The sequence below is a fragment of the Musa acuminata genome, chromosome BXJ3-3, assembly GCF_036884655.1.
Source record: "Musa acuminata AAA Group cultivar baxijiao chromosome BXJ3-3, Cavendish_Baxijiao_AAA, whole genome shotgun sequence".
Taxonomy (NCBI): Eukaryota; Viridiplantae; Streptophyta; class Magnoliopsida; order Zingiberales; family Musaceae; genus Musa; species Musa acuminata.
In genome coordinates this window covers 10,282,557-10,303,426 of record NC_088351.1, presented here as the reverse complement: position 1 = coordinate 10,303,426, position 20,870 = coordinate 10,282,557, and the positions used below count along the sequence as shown (strand labels likewise).

At 37.2% G+C, this 20,870-nt stretch overlaps 2 protein-coding genes across 7 annotated transcripts; one reads left to right on the top strand and one right to left on the bottom strand.

Moving 5' to 3' along the window:
- Positions 1-169: 169 nt before the first annotated feature.
- On the bottom strand, positions 170-3,889 carry LOC135586412 (ubiquitin-conjugating enzyme E2 22-like). 5 transcript variants are annotated; one of them, XM_065142303.1, is made up of 8 exons: positions 3,757-3,865; positions 3,538-3,660; positions 1,972-2,146; positions 1,727-1,871; positions 1,564-1,641; positions 1,337-1,449; positions 892-995; positions 170-716 (listed from the first exon to the last, which is right to left on the bottom strand). In XM_065142303.1, exons 3-8 carry the CDS (start codon positions 1,972-1,974, stop codon positions 404-406), a joined length of 756 nt encoding a protein of 251 aa, XP_064998375.1. In that variant the 5' UTR covers positions 1,975-2,146; positions 3,538-3,660; positions 3,757-3,865; the 3' UTR covers positions 170-403. The 5 variants fall into 5 exon arrangements, with proteins under 5 accessions (XP_064998375.1, XP_064998376.1, XP_064998374.1 ...); XM_065142304.1 differs by having other exon boundaries at positions 3,538-3,586; positions 3,757-3,822; XM_065142302.1 differs by lacking the exon at positions 3,538-3,660 and having other exon boundaries at positions 3,757-3,889.
- Positions 3,890-5,839: 1,950 nt separating this feature from the next.
- LOC135633095 (calcium-transporting ATPase 5, plasma membrane-type-like) lies at positions 5,840-20,870 on the top strand. Of its 2 annotated transcripts, XM_065142179.1 has the most exons (36): positions 5,840-5,989; positions 6,419-6,626; positions 6,729-6,892; positions 7,810-7,926; positions 8,007-8,049; positions 8,425-8,534; positions 8,613-8,744; positions 8,829-8,918; positions 9,326-9,395; positions 9,918-9,988; positions 10,073-10,156; positions 10,239-10,316; positions 10,765-10,836; positions 11,739-11,822; positions 11,912-11,994; positions 12,069-12,177; positions 12,294-12,349; positions 12,439-12,481; positions 12,555-12,638; positions 12,751-12,888; positions 14,280-14,342; positions 14,426-14,524; positions 14,833-14,943; positions 15,006-15,173; positions 15,816-15,875; positions 16,318-16,479; positions 17,578-17,694; positions 17,768-17,866; positions 17,995-18,132; positions 18,434-18,534; positions 19,402-19,447; positions 19,541-19,675; positions 19,811-19,918; positions 20,021-20,112; positions 20,341-20,435; positions 20,515-20,870. In XM_065142179.1, exons 2-36 carry the CDS (start codon positions 6,620-6,622, stop codon positions 20,556-20,558), a joined length of 3,273 nt encoding a protein of 1,090 aa, XP_064998251.1. In that variant the 5' UTR covers positions 5,840-5,989; positions 6,419-6,619; the 3' UTR covers positions 20,559-20,870. The 2 variants fall into 2 exon arrangements, with proteins under 2 accessions (XP_064998251.1, XP_064998252.1); XM_065142180.1 differs by lacking the exon at positions 10,239-10,316.

Below are 20,870 nucleotides of genomic sequence, written 5' to 3'. Positions count from 1 at the left end.
AAGACATCGGGATCACGTACACACGTCGTTATCTTCTTGCCGGCTATAAACTCCAATAGTTGGTCAACACACTCCACACACCGCCGGTTAGTCTCCATGGTTGAATTGAACCAAGGATGATCGAGTATATGGTTCACAACATCAATTTGTCGATCAAAGAATCGAGTCATGAAAGAGAAACACAACTCCGATAAGAAAAATAAGATTTCAAGACGAAGAACGGGTACACCCTCCGTTAAATTTCGGTGGAGTATGTTGCTGCATGAAGAATTACATTAAATATGCCGCATATTCTATCTTTTCTCTCTCTACCTCAGTTCAACTGATATTTAATCTTTCTCTGTTTCGACAGACCAATCGATAATTGATTCCTCAAGCTCTTCTTTTCCTTTTTCCTGCACATTTATAATCTCTTCAAGCTCTTCTTCCTTGCATCTGTCTTCCTCTTATCCGTCTGCACTTTTGCAGCGACTTTGCCTTCCTTCCTTGGAATTGCGTGCGCTCCAGCAGCTCCTTCCGCTGGAGGGGGAAGGACATTCTGATCTTGACCCTTCGGTCCTGGAATCTTGGAAGGTGGAGTTGATGGCGCGGAAAGTAGAGGCATTTTACCACCGGAAACCATGTTCGACTGATCCACATTCAGAGCCGTCGTGGATTCGGAGATGCCTGCCTGGCACTTAGGTTTAGGTTTAAGTGCATGAATTACCGTGTACAACCTGCATTGATGATCATATAAGGAGCTTATTTTCTCTCGAGGCAAAAGGAGATCATACTCGTACATATTTGTCTACCACATTGCGGATGCAAAAGATAATTTTGAATTGAAGCCGAGGTGCCCACTCAATTAGTAGACAAGGCATAGGGGAGAGTGGGAACGAAAAAGAACTTTACCTTGCATGCCTCGCATACTCGTCATAATTTTCAAGAAGAATCTTGCCTGCCTGTTCATTCAGGGCAGACTCAGGGAATGGCTCTATCAGCAGGCATCTGATAACCTGTCATGCAAAATTAACAGGAAATGAACTTGATTAGCCCGAGAGAACTTCTTTTTCTTTTTGTTGGCACTTCAAGAATTCATTAAATGATCATTTCATATTAGCACAAGACCATAAGAGGTACCCGATTAAAAAAAAGGGGTCATCGGTGACGATGATACCTAGTTGCTCATGGAAAACGAAAAACAACAACAAGGTCTTAACCCAGTAGGTTAGTGCCATGATAATGCGCTCAGAGTGTGAAGGAAAAAAAGACAAGAATCGTTGGTTGTCATGACCCCTAAAAGATACTGGCCCATGAGTTGGTGTTTTACGTATTCGGTGGAAACATTTGAACTTACAAGTAGAACATGTCTTAGTCCAAGACTCGGATTCCAATCCTTCTTCAGTGTGTTGACACAGATTTCACCATTCGTTGCAATATTTGGATGAAATATTTTGGTCAGGAAGTAACCTGTGGAAAACAGAAGAATGTTAATACTTAGCAAGTATTCAACCCGAACCAAAGTATTTTTGGAGATTGAAGAAAGAAGAAAAAGACACTGCAGCTTAGTATTTAGTGGATTACCCTTCGGTGGCAACTGAGGAAAGTCATGAGATAATAACAGCTTCATGCGGAATACACCATTCTCATACGGTGTTCCAGCTGCAAAAAAATATGTAGCATAAACTTGTCAAGAATTAGATGCATTGTTCAAGTGAAATAACACTGTATTTTCACAATGACCTACCGGGACCCTCAATATCAGCAAAAATAGTAGAAAAGTCATCATCATTTACGACCACTTTTATTCCTTCTGGAGGTGTTTCATCTAGGTTCTTCAGTTCCTTTGCTAGTTGTTTGATGACATTTGGTGGAAGATTCTCATTTGTTGCCTGCTCACAGTAACAAACATGCAAGCAGCAGTGACTTCATCACAAGAATGTATTAACAAAAAAAATAGTCTCGAAAATTTAAAACTGAAACTGTATTTACCATTGTTGGAGAAAAAGCCTTCACAGTCAAAACTATGTAGGGATCTTTTTTTCCTCGCTTCGAAGTATACTTGCACCCAGTTTACTCTTTATCCAGGCAGTGTTTGTGACTTCAACTCAGATGCAGTTCCAGAATTATATTATGACCAAAACATTCAAATTTGCGAAAGACAAACCTGCAGAAACACTCTATAAGCATTAACTTGACTACTCTTATGAACATACAGAGATTATTCTTCTTATGATACAGCAGGCACTTAGCAGGAAATGATTTATGGTCTTGAGCTGCAGCAGTTTTTCATAACAACTTACGATAAAAATTAAATGGCAAAAACACACACTTCACATTGTTTCTTGCTAGACATAAATCCAACTAATTTTATAAGAGCCACAAACTGAAATTCTTCCAGAAAACATCCACAGCTTCTGATACTAGATACTATTTAGACTACCAGTACTAGCAAGATTTTTTGTAGACTCATCAAATTGGGCTATGTTGCAGAACCCTTAATTTCAACAAACAAGAATGCAAGACCAATCCATTCTCTAATTTATGTGGAAGAGCTATAAAATTATAAAACTCATTCTCTATATGTCATACTGCTGCCTTGACTTCTCAATGAAACATCAGAGACACAATGTTGCAGGAAGCAACAACATTGTCTATGCAAATTTACAGTATCCAACAGTTCTTCTGGAAATTATCATTTTTAGCGGTTCTGAAAGTACCAGTATTTCTTTTCCAAATAATGCTTTCAACTGAATCTGTGATAACCAACATCAAACTGACTACTCAATCTTGAACCACGAGATTACCAGAGCTCACCCCATATTCCAAAGTAATTAACAGCCAAATCTTTGTATAACAAAAAGGGTCAAAATGTCCTAAATTTTAAAACACAGTATGAGCCCCAATTTCCGATGAGGTCTGCCAAGTGCATTTTCATGACTAGCGCGAGAGAATCATGATCCTCCGAAGCACAAGAGAAAAGAAAATATGTACCCACAAAGGAACCCTTCTATTAGAAGGTTGAATGCTTATGCCTTAAAGTGCTTCAAACTTGAGAAAATATCTCAACAATAAGTTAAATGAAAGATTCAGCAATAACTAGCAAATCAAGATTTAATGCTAACTGGTCTACGTTTTACTATAATTTCTTTAACCTGCACAAAACTTCTTTGCAATTTCCAAACAGATATAAGGGCATTTACCATTAGCCTCCTTCACAGACACTTCACTTGATCAAATAAATGATTAAGCCAGTCATCTCATCGAAAATCTTTCCCTCCCAAGAACAGCATTCCACGTTTTCCTACGGCCTTCAAACCCTTTACTGCGAAATACAACAATCCAGATACTTCTTGGGAGTCTGAATAGCCTAACTAAATAAAGCCCTAATTTGCTGTGAGATCCATCTCTCTGAACTACCCCAGTTTAAGAGAAGCAATCCAAAGACAAGCGCCTAACTTGCTCGTGATACAAGAAACAAAAACCATAAATCGAGGAAGGTATCGCCCTGAATCACAAAGAACCAAAAAGAAACCCAAATCCTAACGAGCATCGCACCTTCCACGTACGCATCACAATAAGAACCGCAAGATTGTCGCTTTGGTCACTGAAAAGGGGAAAAAATCCATCAAGAAAGCTTTCTTTTTGGGGCGTACCGACAACAAGAATGCACATATCGTTCTTCAAATCGCACATGAAAGGGTAGATACATGATGGAGAGTCAGACTCAGAATGCTTAGAGTAACAATTAGAGGAGAAGGAGACGAGATCGCTCACCCGAGGGGATCGAAGTTGGGGTTTCTTGAGACCAAGAATGCTCAAGATCCCGAATCGAAAGACGTTTGGATGAGGTAATACGTGGCCCCATCGCTGGTGGCACATTTATTCGGTGTGGATGTGTCGGCGTCGGACATCGGATCTGATGTCCTCCCCTATGACAATACTACCCCTTACTCTTACCTATATACTACCCCTACTCTTACAATATTCTTTCTATTGACTATAATACCCTTATTTTGTGATGTGATCGCTCGTAGATAGCAGTGAAAGGTCGATAAATTGAAAGAAGAAGGGTGGTTTGTTCGGCATAGAAATCGATTGACGAGAATAACCTTCGCGATGGACCGTTGGGGCGCGTTCTTCGCTAGCCGTTTACAATTTTTCGTGATGCTGTTTGACTTCGGACTAGTCAACGTGTAGATTCAAACTGCCATAAATAGGAATTTGTTCAAATTTTTTTTTCCGACTTACTATTTTTTGTTTGTAATACTTAACCAAGTGTGAGTTGTTCATCGTCTAATAATCCCTGTATTTTTATTTTCCTCTTCAACCAAGTGATAATAAAAAGTATGACAATAGTCTCTACTAATCAAGACTATCATACATCTTTTTTTTATCATTTTTTATTCAAAAAATTATTTTCAAAAAATTCCCCTCGTCTAATATCAATTGACCATTAAAAAGGTTTCATCGGTTATGTTTTCGATGCAATTTTTTTTTATATATTGATGATGATGAGATTCGCTAAGTAGGAGTTTTCACTTCAAGATTTACACTGCAAATTTAAATTTTAAGCGAGACAATATTTAAATAATAATAAGTTTTATAAAAAAATTTTTTTTTTTACTTTATTCTCTTTTCATTTATTTTTATAAAGTATTTTTTATTTTTTTAAATATAAAATTATCTTTTCATCTTATCGTGATCATCTCCACCCATCACGATTGGAGGTCGATGTGATCGTCTCGAGAATTAAAGAAAATAAAAAGTATTTTATAAAAAAATAAAGATTTTTTTTCTTTTTTTTTTGAAATTTGTCTTGAAAAAAAGGATATCATATTAGATAATAAAATTAAAGTGCCACATCCCACTCGCTCCCAGTGTGATGGTCTCTTTATCATCGTCCTATGACTGTGACACCAACGCATTGCCCTCCCCATCTCACGCCCTTTTGGCACGGCGGTCGGCGATGGCTTACGAGGCGCCATGCAAAGCTTGCAGGCAAATCTTAAAATTTTAATTGAATCATATCGCTCATGTCAAGATCACGCAGCCATTGATGACTCACTTTGGATCCACCCTCGCTCGGTATCATTTTGATTACCGAGTACGCAACATTTTATGATGGCACCGTCATCACGTTAGCAATTAATTGATAGGACACTGTCACATATAATAATAATAATAATATGTTGCAAAGATGCTTCACGTCTGGAGTTGGTAATTAGCTGAAGTTGATAGGACACTGTCTTCACACAAGCAGAACTTGCAATGTCATATACGTGTTTCGCTCATCTTTCTCTATTTTAGCTGAATGGTATGGTGTTCGGTCAACCTTCTCGGAGCAATAAGTGTGGGAAGTCTCCCAGGAAAGCAAATGAAGACATCTTTACAACAAGCACCTCGCTGGCCTCGTGAATCCAGCTTCGTCTTCCGACGACGAAGCTTTTGGACGAGGGAGAGATGACTCGGGCCTGTGAGCACAAGTATTTTGATCAGAATATTGATGATGTTTCTTGTATGATTATACGCGCATGTACGTGTATATAGATAGACACCCAAGGGGGCAGGCGTCATCATCCCTGCGGATGTACCATGCATGCGTTGGAAGCTCGCTCCTGTAATAATGGCCGCGGTGGGGAGGAGGAGGAGGAGGAGGAGGAGGAGGCAGCGTGTGATGCTCGTGTCCGAGCGTCATCTTCGGAGGACGAATCATTTTGGGTCCCAACTCCGCTGGATCCTATGTCGCAAAGGTTGGACGTCGACAAGGCTCTTTCGGTAAGAAATCGACATGCTATTTCTTATCGCCTTCCGCTCCTTTTTGCCTTTTTGACTTCTTTCCCTTCCTTCACGGTAAAACATTCTCCCTAGTAATGTCATGTCACTCCGGTGAAGAACGGTGCGTTTGCTTTGCACTATATAAAGTGAAGCAAACGAAGCGGACTTGCTCCGGTAAAGAACCGAGGTTTGTGAGATCTTTCCGCTTGCTGCCGCTGCCGCTGCCGACGAGGTACGGCCTCCATCTTTCTCCTCCCGCATGATATATATCTATACCATGGACGCCTGCTACTCCTCTGTTGTACTGCGTATGTGGCCGATCTATATTTCCATGATTTAAATAAAAGTAGATAAATGTTGTTAATTGGGTTCTCAAAGCGCGCATATTATAGTGGGATGCTGTCATGTGTATATCATTAAATGTATCATATAAAATGCATTATGCAACGGGATACAGTTATTCTATTTTAACTTTTTTTACATATATTTCAAAAAAAATATATTTTTTACATATAACATCAAATTTATTTATTTAATAAATTAAATTTAGAGATTGGAACTAAATTAAACAAATGTAATGTGGCGAGTCCATCACTAACCGCTCTAACCGGTTGATCGGCATCACCTAAAGAACATAATGTGCTCCTGTGTTGGTCGGCAGGCTTGACGAAGCAGAGGTTGGGGACGCCGCAGCAGTCTCCACCTCACTCTCCTCAACTTCTCCGGCCAGTCACCGGCATCGAGGCGGTGGAAGCCAAGAAAAGAGACATATCCACGTAAAATAAACAACAGAGAAAAAGGAGGCGAGGAAGCGGCCGGAAATCCCCTTCGGTGCTTTTACTAGTGGCTGACGGTATCCGACATGACAAGTATAAAGACAAAGCCTCCACTTCCCTACTGCTTTTCTGCTCGCTTCTTGTTCTTGAGATCTCTCTCTCACTTGAGACCCTCGCTTCTTTGTCTGTTGACAGCCCGGCGTCATCTATCCGGCGGCAGCATGACCCCCTCGCCCACCCCGCACGTCCGGCAGCGGGACGAGGAGCGCGGCAGCGCCGATGACGGCAGCGGCTCGCCCGGCGATTGGTTCGACATCCCTCCCAAGAACGCGCCGGTGGAGCGCCTCAGGCGGTGGAGGGTACGCTTCTCTCGCCCTACAGCCCGCGTTCTCGATGGTCCTTTTAAGTCTCCGTGCTGCCGCACGGAGTTGGCACGCCATGACTAGGAGAGCTTCAAGATTGTTAGTTCGTAAATGCTATGAGAAATTATTGAAATGGGGATATCAGCAGCCAAGAAAGTACATAGAAAGAAATGGCAGATTTGTTGTGCATGAATTGAGGTGAAAAGAAATCCCTGGTTTTCCAATTTTCCATATGTCTTAACAATCTAAGAATCCAAGTGCATTATCAGGTAGGCACCTTGAAAGTTTAGAGGTTGGAAGGAGCAACCAAGGGAAATGACAGCTAAAACTTAAAGACACCCTTGAATGAAAAGGTGAAACAACCAAATGATAAATTAGACAAGATGTATAAGTATTCGTTATCTGATATTAATTCTTTAAACAATTTGGTACCCATAATCGTTGAAACCCAAGCAATTTGGTCTTCAACCTATATAACTTATAATGTTGATGTTGTTCAGTAGTTCTAACACATAAACATGGACTTAAATAGCATACAATGACTGCTATTTACCATTCTACCCTGTACTGTTATGTGATCAACTGATCGTACCAAGTAATACAAACACTTTTGTTTCTTTTTTTGGATACTTTTCTTAGCAGCACCATGGTATGGCATACTGTATTGATCTCTGACAGTGGCCTGATACTGGACTAGTATATGATACAGAACAGTTTTTAGATTTGCACACAAGCACCCTAATTAATCTACATATTAAACTTTTATGTGAAGTGAACGCTTACTGCAGTTATAGATATTGTTGAAGAAAACTTTACTGTAGATTCTTTTTTGTGTGTGCTACCATAATGCTGTGATTATGTATAACTTGTTCCTTTAACTGATTGTGGTTTTGATTTTATTTTGATTTTAACAGCAAGCAGCACTAGTGCTGAACGCTTCTCGTAGGTTTAGATATACGTTGGACTTGAAGAAGGAAGAAGAAAAGGAGCAGGCGAGGAGTAGGATCCGCGCACATGCTCAAGTCATTCGGGTATAGCTTTGGCTGTATTTAGGCTTAGTTCTTGCATAAATAAGCTTTTCCCATATGCTAATTGACTTTTGACTTATCAGGCAGCACTTCTGTTTAAAGCAGCAGTGGAGAGGGCGAAACCAGGTACTTTTGCCGCAATCCGTTTGTAACATCTTTGCTTTACTACCAGTTAAAAGATAGTATGTGGTTTACATGGATTTTCCTTGACTATAGTATTGTTCCGATTATCAATTTGTGCTTCAGAAAAAAAACACACTCTTGAATGTATGCCTTTGACTATGTTTCTTTTACCTCAAATTTATCAGCGAATCTCTTCTTTTTTGTCCATGAATTTTGCTAGTTCTAGTTGTTATTTTTTGTATCTGATACATTGGAATTTGGATTTTCCAAGTTTCTGATCATTTTTTATATTTTAAATTTATATTTAGTTTTTTCATCTATTTTTCGAAGTGTTCTCATTTCTGTTGATCAGATATCCTTTTTTCATCTGTAATACAGGTACTCCCACTATACCAGTACTTCCTTCTTGTGGTTTTGGAATTGGAGAGGAACAGCTTACTAAAATGACGAGGGATCATGATTTCTCTGCTCTACAAAATTATGGGGAGGTAGGTAAACCTTTTGAATTGTTTTTTGTTGATGTGTACCTTTTTCTTCGATAATTCATCATTTGGCTATTGCTTTAGGTCAAAGGTCTCTCCAATTTGCTAAACACAGATTTAGATAGAGGAATAAGTGCAGATGATGTTGACATATTGCATAGGAGGAACGTGTTTGGGGCAAACACTTATCCTCAAAAAAAAGGAAGGAGTTTTTGGGTTAGTTGTGTTCTGATCAATCAACTGATTGCATGAGTCTTCCAAGCCTTTGTATTTATTTCTATATTTACCTTTTTCCTTTAGGTTTTCCTTTGGGAAGCTTGCCAAGACTTAACTCTTGTCATGCTTATGGTAGCAGCGGTATTATCATTGGTCCTGGGTATAAAGACAGAGGTAAGATTGACTTTGTCATATGCTGAGCTGGTAGTTTGGAGGTTTCCCCTAAGTTTTCATCCACTAATATAGTATCTGAATAAAGCCTTTTTTGCATACTTCTTTCCTCGGTTATTTTTGTTACAATTTTTTGCTGCTATGGTATGGCACCATGAACTGTAATATAGCCTGGTCTAAATTCACTCAAGTACCAACTTCAGCAGGAAGATATAAACTCTAGATATTAGGTGTCAATCTAAAGATATATTCATTAGTTGCCCTTTCTTCTGCTTAAACCTGTTTTAGTAGGTCTTAGTATACTAATTGCACTTAAAAGAATTTCTGATGAATATACATTAATGAACATATGTGGGTTGAGTTTGTTTGTCACTCGTTTATTTATGTTCTATTTATGACACTTAATTCAGGGTATTAAAGAAGGTTGGTATGATGGTGGTAGCATTGCCTTTGCTGTTATTCTTGTTATCGTGGTAACAGGTAAATCCTTGCACTTTTAGATAATTTTTTGTCTTATTTGTTTGGTCTGGTGGTATTCATGGATTACTGTTTTCTACCATGTGTCGATTGCTTATTAACATGGCATAGTATCATGCTGTGTATTGGTCAGTGTGCTGCTTCACTAGCCAGCACTTATCGAAAATTGCCTTAGCCATGGGTTGTCACTGCTGGTACGGCTATGACAGCATGTCTTGCTACCTTTCTAGCAAGACACATGTCAATCGCCATGCCAACCGGCTTAGCGATCTTTGACGGTAAATAGCTAGCAGTAAGGCTGCCGCAAAAAGTTACATGTCATAATCTTCTAAGGTTGCAGCTTGTTCATATATTTGCTTATATACAAGTTTGTAAGGCAATGATTTTCTAGATTCTATCTGTTCTCTTAAGACAAAAGTAGTTTGTTTTTTGTAACAATGGTGTTTTTTTTTTTTTTTTGGACAACAGCATCTATTGGCATCTCTTAAGCTTTTTTTTTCTTTTGCATTCTTTCATCTTCTCTAGCTGTCAGTGACTATAGACAGTCACTACAATTCCAGAATCTCAATGAGGAGAAGCGAAACATACAATTAGAGGTTAGTTGGTTTTACTGTACAGTAAAAATGTTCAGGATTTTTTTTCCTTTTCATCTACTTTAATGTTTTACTGCATGATTTCAGGTGACTAGGAGCAGTAGAAGAATTAAAGTGTCCATTTTTGATCTTGTAGTTGGTGATGTTGTTCCTCTCAAGATTGGTGATCAGGTAGCCATGCAGCAATTACTACTCTTTTCGTCATGTTTTTCCTTCATCTTCATTGTTAAAGGGCATTATGAATGCCTATTAGGTCCCTGCTGATGGGGTTCTAATAACTGGTCATTCTCTTGCTATTGATGAGTCGAGTATGACAGGGGAAAGCAAAATTGTAAGTATCTCCGTATTGTCTTCATTGTGACGATCATTCAATTGTAGCATGCAAAACCTCCTGTTCCATATATCATTTTGTTCCAAGCTTTTTGAAGTTATCCAAATTCATAGAGAAGGTATTATATTATTTTTGTTGTCAAAAGAATGTTCCCGTAGGACTTCACAAAAGTAAAACATTATAAGCTCAATGCCCAACTCCCAAAACAGAGACGAGCAATTGATATAATATAGTAAGAAATCATTCAAAGTTAGATTTTTTGGCTTATAATTTTGATATATAAATGTATTGGCACTTTTTTGACACTTTTGGATATTTCAATATAACTTTCTTGAAAAGCTTAACATGTACAATTTTAAAAATTATTGAATGTATTTACCTTTTTATTTTGTTTGGGATGGTTCCTCAATGTTTTAGCTTGTTAGAATATTTCAATGCTCTGTTGCAGGTCCTCAAAGATAAAAAAACTCCATTTTTGATGTCTGGATGCAAGGTTGCTGATGGTTATGGTACTATGTTGGTATGTATTTTCTGTGCTGGCACCTTCCTTTTGGATTTTTAATCTCTTTTCTGATCACTATATTGTCTATGATGAGTTATTGTTGGTGCTACATGATAAAAATCACATAACTTGTACTTTCTGTGCTTTTAGAAACATAACTTGTTTCAACTAACTTCAACAACTACATACCTAAAGATAAACAGATGCATAAATTGTCAAATGGCTTCTTAAATTAACGAGTTACTGCAACACAGTTTACCTTCTGGCTTATATGAAGATGCATTTATGAAGGGACAGATAAGCCTCTTGATGAATCTCAAGTTTTTCCCTTCTTGTTCCCACTTGATAACAGGGCACCTTATTTTATTTCCTCTTCCATCGATTTATATGCCAAAATCAAATTTTGAGTCACAGAATGGGTAGCTTTTATATAGATTGAAATCCTGATTGGTGGGTCTTTCATAGACAGACACCTGAAAATGGTTCTGATATATTCTTGAGTATCTTAGGTGGCATCAACACTAAAGGGAGATAAATGGACAAGTAGGAGAGAAAATTTTGATAAGTGAAATAGATACTTGTTGCGACTTTTGAGAACGAAGTGTATCAGAAGTTATGTTAATCTTTTTGTAACAAGCCTCATTAAGTCCTAAAGGTTCAATATCACTGTCACCATTTCAGTTCATATTTAGATCATTAACCTGAGTTATGGAGATGCCTAATGATACATGACCAGCACACAGGTGGATGAGCTTTTAATCTTTTATTGACTGGTAATAATAAACTTGTGTTGGGAAATTTTTGAACTCATAATATTTCAACTGTGGTCGATATATCTAAGTAGTCAAATTCAACATATATCAGAATTTTATAACATTAACATGGTACCTGCAGTATGATCTTATTCATATTGCATTCAGGTAACTGCAGTTGGGATAAATACTGAATGGGGTTTGTTAATGGCCAGTATTTCAGAGGATGCTGGTGAAGAAACTCCACTGCAGGTTTTCTTTCCTAGAGTATTTTATATCCTGTTTTCTTGTCATTCAAAACTGTGATTTTTTATTGTTTAATGTTGTTTATTTGTGAATAGGTACGCTTGAATGGAGTAGCTACTTTCATTGGCATGGTAGGGCTAACCATAGCTGCTGCCGTTCTTGTGGTCCTATTAGCCAGGCAAGAAGACAGTTTATTCTCTGTTTGCCTACAATATTTTCAAATTCTTATAAAGTGTGTTGGGAACTTTTCAGATACTTTACTGGACATACAAAAAACCCTGATGGATCAGTTCAATTTATAAAGGGACAAACGGGTACAAAGACTGCTATAAATGGAGTCATTAAGATCTTGACGGTTGCAGTATGTTTAAATATTACCACCTTTTATTTAAACCCCTTTTGTTTTTCCTTCCTCTCCTATTCTTCATTTCTTTGCTTTCATGAGCTATATTATCCTTTTCTATTGAACTTGAGTAGGTGATAATTGTGGTTGTTGCGGTACCCGAAGGGCTTCCTCTGGCTGTTACGTTGACGTAAATATGCATAACCTTATTTCATCTTACATAAAAAGAGCTTGTATTTTCTGCATTCTATATTTTTCTTATTTCTTTAAACATATCAGTCTGGCTTACTCAATGCGAAAGATGATGGCAGACAAGGCTTTGGTAAGTGTTTGTGTTATGTTGTATTGCAATTTTTTTATTGTTCTCTAAATAATTCTAAGGTGACAATTCACAGGTGCGTAGGCTTTCAGCATGTGAAACTATGGGTTCAGCTACAACTATTTGCAGTGACAAGACTGGAACCTTGACCTTGAATCAGGTCTGTTAATTTTATCATGGATTCAGTCTTTCCATTTGTAGCAGTGGTGATTGCACATAGTGATTAAGGTAGTATGTGCTTTTCAATTCTGAAAATAATTTTAACTTCTTAGATGACTGTTGTTGAGGCATATGTTGGTGGAAGGAAGATAAATCCTCCAGATAATACTGAATTGTTATCTTCCACCGCATCGTCTCTTCTGATTGAGGGAATTGCTCAGAATACTACCGGCAGTGTTTTTAAGGCAGAGGTAAACTTCACTGTCTTAGTATGATGAAGTGTATTGTCCTTATTTGTGTACTCAGACTTTCAAAATGGAGTTTTATATTGAGATTCATTAGTGTCAAATTATGTTTTTTTTGTTTTCCTTGTCATTATTTGATGTCATTTGACTTGTGGATATTGACTGAAAGTAGAAGGATACTGCTATGAAGGTCTTGCTGAAATATTTGCTGTCATTTAGGTGACTAGCTGAAGGGATAAAGAAGCAGGGCAAAATTGAGATCTCAGATCTTATTATGAATACTGGAACCTAAGTAAATTTGTAGATTTGAGGTGGCAAATAAAGGAACAAGCAATAAATTTTCAAGGTGACTAGCGAATTTTAATGTATTAGGTTCCTGGTGTGGGAACCTTGCAGGAAAGACAAGCAGTACCAATTATATCAGTATTGGAAATTGATGGCGGGTCTTTAGCTGCATGATTTCTCTCTCGATGAATTTTGTTGGTACATAAATAGATTAAGGATAGTCTTTGGTAAGGATTGCTTGTTGTTTAAAATCAACTTAGCAAGTGGAAACCTACTATCTAATGGCTTAGAACAAGTACAGGAGGCTAAAGTAAACATAATTGATTCTGATGGTGAAGAGGGTACAGGAGCAAATTCTTCTGTCAAATCTGATGAATAATGGAAACTAATTGGTTCAGGTGTTCTTGTATTGTCGGCATTCCTTTTGCAGACATGGGAGTGCTAGGGAGTCCCCCTATTATTTGTTATGATTGTTATATATACATATATATTTAAATTCACACCGTGCAGAATTTATTCCTCGAGTTGTTGCTTTGTTGTGCCAGAAAAATATTGAACTTTTTGCCCTTAAATTTCTCTCATTTTGCAGTAATATTGCTTTCTTTATTCTGATGAATGCGAATGATCACCTGAGTTGGAAGGTATTGGCACATACTGTCAGTGTACTTTTGCATGGGAAGTTCTTGACTTCTTGTATTTATTTTTATGAAGATAAAGAGAACATTTTAGGGGAAAATTTCTAGGAAAATATACAATAGTTAATATACAGTTTCAGAGAGGTTTTTTTGTGGGTGGTAACACAAGGTGAACCAATATATTTTAGGCATCTTGATGACTGAGAGAGGAAGATTGAGTGGGATATCATTTTTAGATGAACCTCACAATTTATATTTGTTGTGAATAGCTTACTTTTTGTTGGAGGGTGGCATTCCTTTCTTAAGCTTCTTTGTCCTTAAGCTATCTTCCGCAATTCTATAACTTTATAGATACCGACTTTTTCCTAGAAAATTAGATGTTTGGTCTCTTTATGGGCTTTTTCTGACACTTCTGTTGGATATTGTAACATTTTGATGAAAAAATTGCTTTATAACATGCAAGTTTCCAATTGATAGACTGGAGCTTTTGAGGTCACTGGTTCACCCACGGAAAAGGCCATCCTATCTTGGGGTGTTAAGGTATCTTAATAAGTGTATCTGCTGTCACTTTTGGCTTTAGATTTTTTTTTATCGTTTGTTGACTTGTTGCTCATCTTCGAAAGCTGGGAATGACGTTCAATGATGCAAGATCAGAATCTTCGATTATTCATGTCTTTCCTTTCAACTCTGATAAGAAACGAGGTGGTGTAGCGGTGCATCAGGTATTGATGGTTATCACCAATACAAATGTGGAATTGGTAATACACCTGTTAAATGTGATTTATGATTTCTTCTCTTTATACCAGAAAGCCTGAGACGTTTTCTCTCTCTTTTTGTATGGATTTGTCTGTTTTGTTTGGTTTGCAAATATTTTGAATAGTTTTGAGGAAAGTATTTTAAATATCAGATGGACCAAGGTTTTTTTCTTTTCACGCAATCATATATGTTAAGAGTTAGGACTTAGGAGACTAACAAATAAGTGAATAACAATTATATGCTATATGTTCACTGGCCTTCATACTCATCACAGGCAGGTGATGACATTCATGTCCACTGGAAAGGTGCTGCTGAGATTGTCCTGGCCTCGTGTACCAGTTGGCTTGATGCGAATGGCTCCAAGCAACCATTGACAGCAAATAAGGTTAGACTAAAGTTCTGGCCTTTTACAAGTGAAGCAGATTCTGACTCATCCTGTCATTACAGGTTACTGGATTCAAGAAATTAATTGAAGACATGGCAGCAGCTAGCCTTCGTTGCATTGCTTTTGCATACAGGTTTTATGATTTGGAGAGAGTCCGAAATGAGGAACAGAGAGAGAGCTGGCAGTTGCCTGAGGATGACTTGGTTCTGCTTGCCATTGTGGGGATTAAGGTGCTTGTTGTGAATTGCAAGTGACAGTAATTTAGATATCCTGGAAGATGCCACTTGCTGATGTTAGCAAATACCTGTAGATATTTTTTTGTCATTTATTTAGGTTATATGCTTATATAGAAGGGCGAAGTATAAATAAATACGAAAATAATTTTTAAAATGAACCAGAGACATAATAACATGGAATGTCTAACATGAGTAATGATCTTTTATGTGGTCTTGAAATTCTGTATAAATGTCATGTGATTTTCTTCTTTTTTTCTTTTTTTGTTTGTTTCTCTCTGGTATGTCTCACATTGACAACATTCTTCAGGAGCCTTTCAATGCTGGTTGTAGGCCATCCAGTAAATAAAGCATCCCTTGTATCATCCTCATCCAAATTTTATTCCAAATGAAGACCTCTGCTAATTAATGAGCCTGTTATATTCATGTCCTGACTCTATAGTGATTCAATTGGTGATTGTGACAAAGCTATTATTCATTTACCCTCTCACAATCATTGTATCCTGAGTCTTAGCATATTGCAGCAGTAATACATCTTGGATGACAGAGAATCTGATGACAAGCATTTACCTCTCATCTCATTTATTTTTATAGAAACTGATTATAACCTCCTTTGTTCTTTTAATTTGATGACTTCAGGATCCTTGTCGACCTGGTGTAAAAGAGGCTGTAGACTTGTGTACTCATGCGGGTGTCAAGGTACTTCCAATGATCCTTTTGATGGCTTAATGCAATTTAATCAAGGTTTAAGGGTGGCATGATATGCTCATGCCAGTCTGCTATTGACATGATATACAAGGGCATGCGTCACGCTTTGTGATTTCTAATACCAGACGCAAACTTAGTGCTGGCTCTATAACTGGTGCTTCCTGCCATAAAATTTTTTGACCTTAGTGGATATCAGTCATAATATCATATTGGTTTCTTATGATAATGGGTTTTATATGTAACTGACGTTGACTGGGTAGCTCTTTGCACTGACAGCATTTGGTCTTCTTCTTAATGATCTTATCTAAATTAACTATGAAGATAGTCTTTAATCATCCAGAATGGATGTGATCGTATTAGAAAAAGCCTGGTTTTGACATCAAATTGTCATGCTTGGGTGTGGTTAACTTGAAGTTGCTGTTCATGATGACAGGTTCGCATGGTCACCGGAGATAACCTTCAGACTGCCAAAGCCATAGCCTTAGAGTGTGCGATACTTGAGGATGCCAATGCACGAGAGCCAACTATTATCGAGGGAAAAACATTTCGCACCAAGACTGATGCAGAAAGAGATGCAATTGCTGAGAAAATAACTGTAAGTTGAAAATATCCTTTCTTTATATTCATGACAATCTGCTTTAGTTTTCTCAGAGATGATAGAAGTAACAAAATAGATAAATTGTTTTATTAGACCTTTCAAAATAGGATTTATTGTTAATAATATAAGGCATTAATTAACATTTTTATTGTTATGTCACTTGATATGTAAATGGAGTACATAGCAGATATCACAATAGTTTATTTTGCAATTCTGGATGTTTTTTCGATGTAGTTATTATATTATTTTTAAGATGCTTCCTAGATCCTAATACACGTTACTGTCCTTCTATGCCTTTCTTGTAATTTCTTGCTAGTGTGCCTTTGTTTTTCTACATTTTTTTTGTTTGATAGAAACAATATGATTCTTACCCAACTTATTCCGATGTTAAAATTATTTACTTTCTATTCTATTTTCACATTTCATGAGCCTTTTCTTTGATTGTTGTTGCCAATGGAAGTTATTTCCAAGACTATTGTTGACTTGGCAAATGTGTGATCCTAGATGTGTGCTAATACACAGGATTTGCTAAAAACTTTAAGGATTTTCTGCTTTAGTTATGTAGGATGTTTTCTGAAATTGTATATAAATATAATTTTTTATAAAAAATTCACCAGAAGCGGTTTGGTCATTAAAAACAACTATTTGTTAGTATATTCTTCTATGCTTATTTATATAAAGCACATCTTTTCGTATTGTGACTGTTTTGTGCTGCCAACCATGACTTCCAAGTCCTAAGATGTTTATGCTTTATGTATTATGGTTATTATATGAAAATAACTAAGAATGTGAATTTTTTTAGCATGTATCTCACTTTTAACTTTTACTACTAAACTAGAACTGTAGAACTCATACTGTAATCTAATGATCATAAGATGTGTTAATCTTCTCAATCTTTACTAGGTTTTTTCATTAGTTATGCTGCAATATCTCGGTTATTTTTTTTCCTTGAATCATTCCCTGGTCTATTTCAGTTCCCAATGGTGCTTTGAAGTTGATTTAGTGTGCCTCTCAATGCTGTTTCTTCTGGGCGTGCACCTTTACTATCATTACATGACCTGTAGAATGGATATTTATTTAAATGTCCTTGTGTAGGTGATGGGGAGGTCTTCCCCCAGTGACAAGCTGCTGCTTGTTCAAGCATTAAGGAGAAGAGGTCATGTGGTTGCTGTAACAGGTGATGGCACCAATGATGCCCCTGCATTGCATGAGGTCTGCATTTGTCTTTGAGGTGCTGAGGTTGCCTTAAATGACCACTGATTTTCTCGATAATTTTGGTGTTCAGGCAGATATTGGTCTTTCTATGGGCATTCAAGGTACAGAGGTAGCTAAAGAGAGCTCAGATATCATTATTCTTGATGACAATTTTGCATCAGTTGTAAAGGTACTTGTGGTTAATCTTGACAGTAAGGCGAAATCAAGAGAAGTTCTGCTTCAACTTATGTTGAAGCTTACGTTATCCCATTTTAATCTTTTTTTTTTCACCTTCTCCTTTTCTTTCACCCGTTCTAGGTTGTCCGTTGGGGCCGCTCTGTGTATGCAAATATCCAGAAATTTATCCAGTTCCAGCTCACTGTCAATGTTGCAGCAATTGTTATTAATGTCATTGCTGCTGTCTCCTCCGGCAATGTTCCCTTGAATGCTGTCCAGGTTGGCTAATTTTCGGCTTCTTGCATTTAGATTGTTTAAATAATGCAAAGTGCATGGTCAATTAAAATTAACCAAAATAATGCCAACTTGTGTAGGGCATTTAAGCTTCTAATTTGATATAAAAAAATGTTGCCATTTAGTTGCAAGTTTTACTATTGTTAAAATGAGAGACAATTCTGACTTATATTGCAATTCCTACTTTTTCACCTTTTTTCCCCTAAAAGTTTGATTGAGTCGGATTCCATCTTCCTTAGTGTTGTCATTATTACAGACAGCATAACTGCTTATTTTGCCTAAACAGCTACTGTGGGTCAACCTCATCATGGACACACTTGGAGCGCTGGCATTGGCAACAGAACAACCAACAGACCACTTAATGGATAGACCTCCAGTGGGGCGGTGGTCAGCATTATCTTTTTAATCTGCATAACACTTGGTTCTCTATATGTCTATCGTAAATAGTATTTGTTTTATTTCTCGTTTCTATCCATCTGTTCTTGAATTCATGCTTTGGTTTTTCTTAGATGGAAACTTTTTAGGATGATGCTGCTAACTTGGCGCATATCAGTTTGGTACTTTGGTTTGTAAGAAGGATGTGAATTTATATTCACATGAATGCATATAACAATTTTCTACAAGGTAGGTGACATGTAAGATGGCTGCGGCTAGCATGACACCAATATTCAGGGTGGTTCACATCCTAAGAGCACCTTTAAAACAACTAAATTTAAAATTTGTGAAGGTAAATAGGTAAAAGCAAACAAAGGAAGGATAGAATTTCATGCTTGTTAAGGATTTACAGTAACTGTGTAAGACGTAGAGATGTGTGATCTGATTGGATGAAAGCATGATAGAGAATGAAGTTCAAATTATTTTTATCCATTTATTCTTAATTTGTTGATTGAATCCTTTATCATATTTCCACTGTCACTGCTACAGATTTTGTGACCGCTATTCTTCATTCAAATTTATCTTTGATTTTTTACTCCTAATTATCAGATATTGCTTATTTATTCACTTCTACTAACGATTATTTCTTTCTCTTCCAAGTTGTAGTTTAGCTTATTAATACTATTCAGTATTCGCACATATTTATAAATTTAATTCACTTGAAACACTCTACCATGATTTTGTGATATTCTTCAAATTCTTGTTCTCTTCTTGATAGTCATATTTGCTGTGGCTGTCATCATGCTCAACTTACTTTGCTTATGCTATTTCATGTACCAAATATTATTTTTATTTCTGAATCTTCCACCTGTTTCTCAGGGAACCTCTTATTACAAATGTCATGTGGAGAAATCTCATATTTCAGGTGACGGATGTTCACTTATATTGATTTTTATCTAATACTTGCACATTTCTTCCAAGTAGATCCTTACATTTGTTTTTATGTGATTAATTGCAGGCTTTGTATCAAGTCACAATTCTTCTTGTGCTTAACTTTGGTGGCAGAAGTATTCTGGATTTGAAGAACGACGACCGTGCGCATGCAGACCAAGTGAAAAACACATTGATATTTAATACCTTTGTCCTATGTCAGGTAAATTAGTTCAGTTTTCTTATGCAGTCTGACGATGTATATTGTCAACCAAACATGAAATGCCAAATTCATTTCGATATATTCAAACCATGGTTGGTGTATCTCTAGTTCAAATGATTGGAATTCTCATTTCAGATATTCAACGAGTTCAATGCTCGAAAACCAGATGAATTCAATGTATTCAGCGGAGTCACTAGAAATCAATTCTTTATGGGAATAGTAGGCATAACCATTGTGCTTCAGGTAATTTGGGTATCAAAAACATTTTGGAGGCGTACATCCAGAGTGCTTCTGTATACATGTTTATATAATGTCATCTGCTGAGTAATGGGTTTTCTTTGGTAGGTTTTGATCATTGAGTTTCTTGGGAAGTTTACTTCTACCGTCAGGCTCAGTTGGAAATTGTGGCTAGTTTCAATTGCGATTGCATTTGTAAGGTAAGTTGCGCTTATGGCGGAGACCAAGTTTAGTTCCTTTTGTTTGTAGCTCAGACGTAATTTTCTTTCACATGGAGATTGGTCCGATTCATAATGCCAAGCTCGCTATTGCTTTTCCTCTGTGCTATGTTTTCTGGTACAATCCGCAGTGTAGTAGTTTATCTATCCAGAAAGTTTTTATGGAAGACATGATATGCCTAATAATTTCTGTACTCATCTACTTGTCAGTTGGCCTTTGGCACTCGTCGGAAAGCTTCTTCCTGTACCCAGGACACCTCTGCGGGAGTATTTTGGCCGATGCTTTCGGCGTAGCAGGGAAGAAGGTAAACAAACACGTGTCTGTCAGTACCATACGTTGGCTTTCCCCACGGCTGACCCATGATCTTTGTGTCGGTCTTGCAGATGATGCGGGCTCCGGTGCTCGCCCTCCGATGAATGGTTCCTAGGTGTAACTGTGTCTTCTTCGCCATTGTCAAGATTCCCATGCTGGATCAAACCATATATATATATATATATATATATATATATATATATATATATACACACCATAAAGGATAATGTTGATTATTCTGTAGCCTGTGCTTCGGGATGGGTGGTTATGCCATCGTTGTAGTTGGATATTATGATTGTCATCTTTGGTGTCAGGACGACTCAGTCAATCTCAAGCTGTTAGATATTGGGTTGATATTTTAGAAGTCCGAGTGTTATCCTTGCTTGTATAATACATGAGAATTATTCAGTGGTTCTTTCTTCAAGTT